Source organism: Catharus ustulatus, chromosome 4 (assembly GCF_009819885.2).
Source record: "Catharus ustulatus isolate bCatUst1 chromosome 4, bCatUst1.pri.v2, whole genome shotgun sequence".
Lineage (NCBI taxonomy): Eukaryota > Metazoa > Chordata > Aves > Passeriformes > Turdidae > Catharus > Catharus ustulatus.
In genome coordinates this window covers 21,237,737-21,245,056 of record NC_046224.1, presented here as the reverse complement: position 1 = coordinate 21,245,056, position 7,320 = coordinate 21,237,737, and the positions used below count along the sequence as shown (strand labels likewise).

The following is a 7,320-nucleotide window of genomic DNA, read 5'->3' as shown; positions in this document are numbered from 1 at the left end:
CATGCAGAAAGTTGCTAAGGTATAATATTAATACCAGAGGACAGAAGGAAGTAGTGCAGAGGGAAGACAATATGTATATAAAAATACACATACATTATATATATATATATATATAGCTACCAATTGCATTGAATAAACAAAACACCATCCCAATTTCAATCCATCCTTGAAATAATTTTCTTTTTTTTTTATTTCATATTTATAGCTTTATTTTCTTATTTTTAAAAATTTATTTTAGCTGTGTGGATGCTTTTAGTTTCAAGCATAAAGGCAAAAGCAACAGAAGAGAGGAGGAATTTTTATTTTTTTTGTTCTGTTGGGTATTTTTAGTTTCACTAGAAGCTGGCTGGGAAAAAAAAAAAACAAAACCAAAAAAACAGAAAAACCAAGAGAATTCGAGGTCTTTTTTTACAGTCATGAAAAGCAGCACACAAATGCAAGGGTTCATCTAAAAGGACTTCTTAAACACACCTCCTGGGATTTATTTATTTATTTATTGTTGCTATACAGGCAAACTTTATGACAGAGTAATCAGAAGAGAGTACAAGAAGCTGACTGCTATCTAGAGTATTTGCACACTTCTATCTTTACAGAATGATCCTACTGCGGTACATATTTAATGTGATTATACTACATGAAAATACTGAACTTTCCTACTAATTGGAACAGGAGACAGGTGTTCTTCCTTCTTCCCAGTGAGCATCCCAGGGTCAGATCCACCACATTTACACACATTGTGACATTCTTCTTCCATAATCCTCCTGTGTTTTGCAGAAGATGATAAGAGATCTAGTGATGTTTCTAAGGCATGCAGTGTTTTTCTTGAAACTAATCACCATTTTTCTCCTATTGTGTGCTGGGGATTCAGGTGGAAGGAAGTAAGACAGTCTTCTGGTGGAGCTCAAAATACCACAAAGATGCCTGAAGAGAGATTTTATTGATGAAAGGAAGAAAGTTAGTGGAAGCTCAACAAGTGGGATAATCCCTGCCTTGGTGTTCCAGCTGGTTAGGGAGGCAACAGAAGGAGATGCCAGTCCAGATGTTTTCCTTCCCTCCTTCCCAACCACAGCCTTCTTTCCCCTGTGGGGTTTGGAGTGTTCCAAGCCAAAGCTTCCCATGCTCAGTATCTCCCAAAGAAGCGGTTGTAGGCCAAGGCAAACCCCACTTGGTCGGAGAGGAGGTCACAGGGGGGGTAGTTCTCACAGCGCTCGTGCATCTGCTCCAGAGGACTTTTATAATACTCAAAGTACCTGGAGTAGACAGAGATGCCATCCTGCAGTTTCAGCCAATGTATTTGGAGACAGTTCACACACCTGACACTGACATGAAAGAAGTGATCCTCCAGAGTGCCCCAGCAGAGTCATGCTGAGTTAAACATCTGCTCACACAGGAACAGGCTGCTTGATCAATCTGGGAAGTATGGGATAGAACCCAACTTAAATCAATTGCTCTTGAGGTTTTATCAGCAAAGGGTACCACAGAAGCTGTAAGGATGTGGGGTTCTTTTGTCTTCAGTCTCATTCCCCAGCTACCCAGGAACTTTTATTTTTTGTTATTTATTTAATTATATATTTATTATTTCCTGCTTATCTTTATTTTTGCCCACTAGCCATTATTTTCCTTTAGCTTAACCACTTTTCTCTAATTATCCTCACTTCCCTCACTTCTGTTATGGACAGGAGCACTATCCCCTCATAGATTTTTTTTTTTTTTTTTTTTTTTTTTTTTTGTTGTTGTTGTTGTTGCCAGGCTAAGAAAGCACAATTTTTTTAGTCTCAGCTGTACACTTTGGATGTCACTCTCAGTTCCTCTTCTAGGTTTGGTTAATCTTTCCTGAAGACTGTACACACCACCACAGAAATCCCACCAGTATCTCATGAATTATTGCTTTATTTCTGTATTGGAAAGGGCACCTTAACAACCTCTTCCAGGAAATATGTAAAGAACATCCTTGCATTACCTGAAATTTTTCAAGTAGCTAGGATTTCTCCAAATCTAGTGTCTACTTTCTGCACAAGTAAATGTATGTTCTACAGCTTCAGAAAGAAAAACCAATCTGATCTAGCCTTATTCCTTCAACAGATCTGTACTCCCTTTGTGGGAGACCAGAGGCAATGACCAAGGCTCTGTGATTCTCATTATCCTAAAAATTGTTTCTGATGACCCTGCAGGTTGCAGCAGCTTCTAACTTGTATCCCACTGTCTCCATAGCTATCACAGTTCTGTCTTTCTCCGTGGGAGGAATACTAGAGTCCAGCTATAAGCCTTCAAATGGGCTTTGATGAGAAAATAACCATTTTTCCATCATTGAATGTCTCCTACAGCCTTTTTCATTCAATGCATGAGGAAGGTAATAACATAGCTGTACAACAAAATAATGCCTTGTCATGCCTTGTGGCCTTCCCACCCCCTCTTCAGAGCAGGTTCTCAGTCCAGCTCCTGAGTTGTTACCATTCATAAGGGCTGGATCTCTTCTTCCTCTTCACAAAGGCATTGGCAACTTCTTTTTTAATCTTGATGCCTGCCAAGAGAGAACACAGCAGGTTAGAGATGTAGCACTGAAACACAGAGACCAGTCTAACCTCTGAAAATCAGGATCTGCTTTCTTCACAAGCAAATGACTGCCACAAACCATCCTAAGGGTTTGTTCATCTCTCCCCATCCCACTTTACACTCAAAGCTCCCTTCTCACTGCAGCCTTCACATCTCCATGAAACAAGGGCTTTTTCTGTCATAAACTCTATTTCCTTATCACACAGCATAATCTGAGTCTGCAGCAAATGGGCAGAAGTCATAAAATATGAATAAGAAGAAAATTAGGAGACTGGCACCCTCTCTTCTGGCCTACTTAATTTTAGAGTCTTGACTTCCTTTCTGTGTCTTGACACAGACTGAGAATGATGTGAGAATGATGTGAAGACCTTGAAGCACCTCCAATGAGCCATGAGCAACAGGCAGCACACAGAAATACCAATGCCCACATCTACAGAGTTCTGTGAAAGGTGAAAAGTACAAAACAGTGACAGCAAACATCACCCAGTGAGAAATACACCCAAGATGTGCAAAGATCCCAAGATGTACAAAGATCCCAAGATGTGCAAAGATCCCAGCATTCAGGACCTGGAGAACATAAGAGGTGTTCCAGCCATGACAGCATTTGTCCCTGCTCTCCACCAACACGTCATGTCTGCACAGTTGCTTCTTTGCTCCCTTGGTTTGTGGTTGTGCGAACATCATGGTTCTGTGAAGGACCCCACAAACACCAGGTGCAGCCACTCCCCAGCCCGAGCCAGGGCTCAGCACAGCACAGCCTCACTCCATGGGATGCTCCCACAACAGCAGAGGTGCTGGCACAGCAGCAACACAGGCAGCTGCACACCAGCACACATTTCAGCATGGAAACCAGCAAATTGTTGCTGTCTCTGAGGGAAGAAAGATTTTAAGACCTCTGCCTGTGAGGAGATGCTGAGGTTTGTCCCTTCCCTCATCATCATGGAGTGTTTGGCTGTGTTTCTCTTTGGAGGTGAGAGGTATCCTGTCTCTAACAAACTGAGGTTTGGTCTGGATCAAAATACTGACTGCACAGAAACTGCCAGTTAATGAGTTGTCAGAAACTACCACCTTTCCCTGAACAGTATTTACTTTTTTTCCTCTTTCCCAATCTGTGTTTGTACTGGCTCAGTGGAAAAATACCAGCTTTCATGCTTCTCAGCAGCAATGTTATCCTTTAAAGTGTGAGGAAGGAGAGATGTGAGAGAACAAAAAGGATTTTCCATACAGATTTCTGCCAGGATCAGCTTGCTGCAAAAGCTGTGAACAACCCAAGGTGTGAAAATCCCAGCATACCAGGTGACCTGACAGGAGGGACTGCAGCCAAGGAAGCCCTTTGCTTTCAGGGTATCCTTGTTGCAGGACTTGGCAGGGAGGTCACAACCCACTGATGTGGGCATCTTTGGCTCTCAGAACAGCTGGGGATGCAGCAGTCACTGGGCAGGTCTCTGAGGCCAGGTCAGAGCAGGGAGACCCCACCAACACAACCCTGTTTCACACAAGGCAGATGCAGTTGGGGATGTGGAGATGCCCCAGCATACCAGCACACCCAGCACACCCAGCACACCCAGCACACACCAGCGCACCCAGCACACCCAGCACACCAGCACACCCAGCACACCAGCACACACCAGCACACCCAGCACACCCAGCACACACCAGCACACCCAGCACACCCAGCACACCAGCACACCCAGCACACACCAGCACACCAGCACACCCAGCACACACCAGCACACCCAGCACACCCAGCACACCCAGCACACACCAGCACACCCAGCACACCCAGCACACCCAGCACACACCAGCACACCCAGCACACCCAGCACACCCAGCACACACCAGCACACCCAGCACACCCAGCACATCCAGCACACCAGCACATCCAGCACACCCAGCACACACCAGCACACCAGCACACACCAGCACACCCAGCACACCCAGCACATCCAGCACACCAGCACATCCAGCACACCCAGCACACCCAGCACACCCAGCACACCCAGCACACCCAGCACACACCAGCACACAACAGCACACCCAGCACACCCAGCACACCAGCACACACCAGCACACCAGCACACACCAGCACACCCAGCACACCCAGCACACCCAGCACACCAGCACACACCAGCACACCCAGCACACCCAGCACACACCAGCACACCAGCACACCCAGCACACACCAGCCCACCCAGCACACCAGCACACACCAGCCCACCCAGCACACCAGCACACCCAGCACATCCAGCACACCAGCACACACCAGCACACCCAGCACACCCAGCACACCCAGCACACCCAGCACACCCAGCACACACCAGCCCACCCAGCACACCAGCACACACCAGCCCACCCAGCACACCAGCACACCCAGCACATCCAGCACACCAGCACACCAGCACACCCAGCACACCCAGCACACCCAGCACACCCAGCACATCCAGCACACCCAGCACACCCAGCACACCCAGCACACACCAGCACACCCAGCACACACCAGCACACACCAGCACACCAGCACACCCAGCACACCCAGCACACACCAGCACACACCAGCACACCCAGCACACACCAGCACACACCAGCACACCCAGCACACACCAGCACACCCAGCACACACCAGCACACACCAGCACACCAGCACACACCAGCACACCCAGCACACACCAGCACACACCAGCACACACCAGCACACACCAGCACACCAGCACACCAGCACACCCAGCACACCAGCACACACCAGCACACACCAGCACACCCAGCACACCAGCACACCAGCACACAACAGCAATGCCAGCCTGGCTGGTGCAGGGACCCTCATGTCACCTGCTCATGCGTGGAGGGCTCTGCTTGCTGCACACGCTCCTGCCCCTCAGGGAGCGAAAAGGGAAGAGTTAGAGAGGGACTCAGCATGGTTCTTGTTCAGCCCTTGAACCTATGAAAGGGAAGAAAGAAGGCATATGCAGGAAAATGGAGCTGAGCATCACTCAGAATTATATACTCACTGTCAGCACTGAGAGATGCTGAGGGTTCTTTGGGATCTGGAAGACAGACAGACAGACAGACAGAAAGGAGTCTGCTTGTGAGTCCTTCTATGCTTATGAGTCATCCTCCTCTGTAACTGAATCCCACCACTGACTGGCCAGATCCAGCTCCAACCCCCTAACATAGAAGGTCTGTTTCTCCCAAAATGCTGTTATTGACATCCATCATTTAGAGGGAGACTAAACAATAAACCAGTTGAAATCTTAAACATATGAAAATGTTCAAATTCTCTGCTGCAATTCAATATGCCACTGAGGTGGGGCTGAGTGGCTGTTGACCAGTGGAAGAAAATGCCCAGCAAAAGGTGGGGACCTCTGTTCCCAAGCGCTCTCTCATCCGTGATTCTCTCCAACAGAGATCCAAAGCCATGCAATGACTGGTGGTGCATCTCCTCCCCCCCAAAGCTCTGTGTCTCTCCCAGACTGGAGGGAAGCTGACAGCCAGCAGCAGGGTTCAGCAGCTCTCTGAGAGCCTTCCTGGGAAGATGTCCCCTTACCTTTCTCACAGCAGCAGAGTTCTGCCAGGGCCAGAGTCACGATCAGCAGTGCCAACAGACTCCTCATGTCTTCTTTGGCTGCGCTGGTCTCCCTAACCTCAGAGCTTTCCTGGAGGTTTTGAAGTTCTCCAGGGCTTGCTTTTGGGCAGCAGTTTATATCCTGTGATTTCTTGGAGAGATCAGGGATCTGGCTTGTGTTCCTGTGTCTGCACTCCAAAACAAAGCCCTTACTTTGGGCCAGGAGATACTGGGTCCTGGCAGTCATTTTGGCATCCATCTCATTTCCAGAAGATTTTATCTGAGGTTTTGAATGGGGGTGTTGAAGAAAAACAACTGGATTAATAAAAAACATTTTTCTTACAAACTTGAAAGTCATTCAGTCATGCTGGAAAGCCAGGGCAGAGACCAGCATACACTGAAGTAGAACAATTCTTTTCCTGTGATGGCTTCTCTTATTTTGGCCTCTCTTGTCAAAGAGTCGAATAATATTTAGACTCCGAAAGTGTCTTATTCTTCAGGACCCAAGTGGCTAAAGTTACTTGGTACAAGAGCCTTGCATGGGTTATGTGTCAGTAACCCCACATTCCCCAAACCAAATCCACAAGTTACCAAAGCCACATCCTACAAACAGCATAGGAACCAGAGAATTATAGAATAAGCTGAGTTGGAAGGGACCCACAAGGATCATCAGCTCCTGGCCCTGCCCAGGACACCTCAAGAGTCACACCCTGTGCCTGAGAGTGTTGTCCAAATGCCTCTTGAGCTCTGTCAGGCTCAGTGCTGTGACCCCTGCTCTGGGGAGCTGTTCCAGTGCCCAGACACCCTCTGGCCTGATATTCAACCTAAACCTTCCCTGACACAGTTCCAGCTGTTGCCTTGGGTACTATCACTGATCACCAGAGAGCAGAGATCAGTGCTGCCCCTCCACTGCCCCTCAGGGGGATGCTGTACGCTTCAATAAGGTCTCCTCCTGGCTGAACAGGTGATCAAGCTATAGCAGTTGTTATTTTTTGTTTCGTTGGTTCTTTTGTTGTTTTGGGGTATTTTTAAATCAAATGTGCTCATTCTTTCTGGTAGCAGAGACATAATCTTCCTCCACCTCATATCCAGTCCTTCTCATACCCATGTGCAGGGTTACAGAAGTAAAGTTTTGGAGGCTCCCAAGGAAAATCAGAGCCATTAGGGATTTTCCCAATTTTTAGAAACACTGTCTTTTAGCTTAGAGA

At 47.5% G+C, this 7,320-nt stretch overlaps 1 protein-coding gene across 1 annotated transcript; it reads right to left on the bottom strand.

Annotated features, from left to right (window-relative positions):
* Window positions 1-993: 993 nt before the first annotated feature.
* LOC116996089 (osteocalcin-like) lies at window positions 994-6,208 on the bottom strand. Its single transcript, XM_033059262.1, has 4 exons — window positions 6,095-6,208; window positions 5,559-5,594; window positions 2,452-2,521; window positions 994-1,250 (listed from the first exon to the last, which is right to left on the bottom strand). The coding sequence occupies exons 1-4, from the start codon at window positions 6,159-6,161 to the stop codon at window positions 1,121-1,123; spliced, it is 303 nt and encodes a 100-aa protein (XP_032915153.1). The 5' UTR covers window positions 6,162-6,208; the 3' UTR covers window positions 994-1,120.
* Between the last annotated feature and the right edge of the window lie 1,112 nt (window positions 6,209-7,320).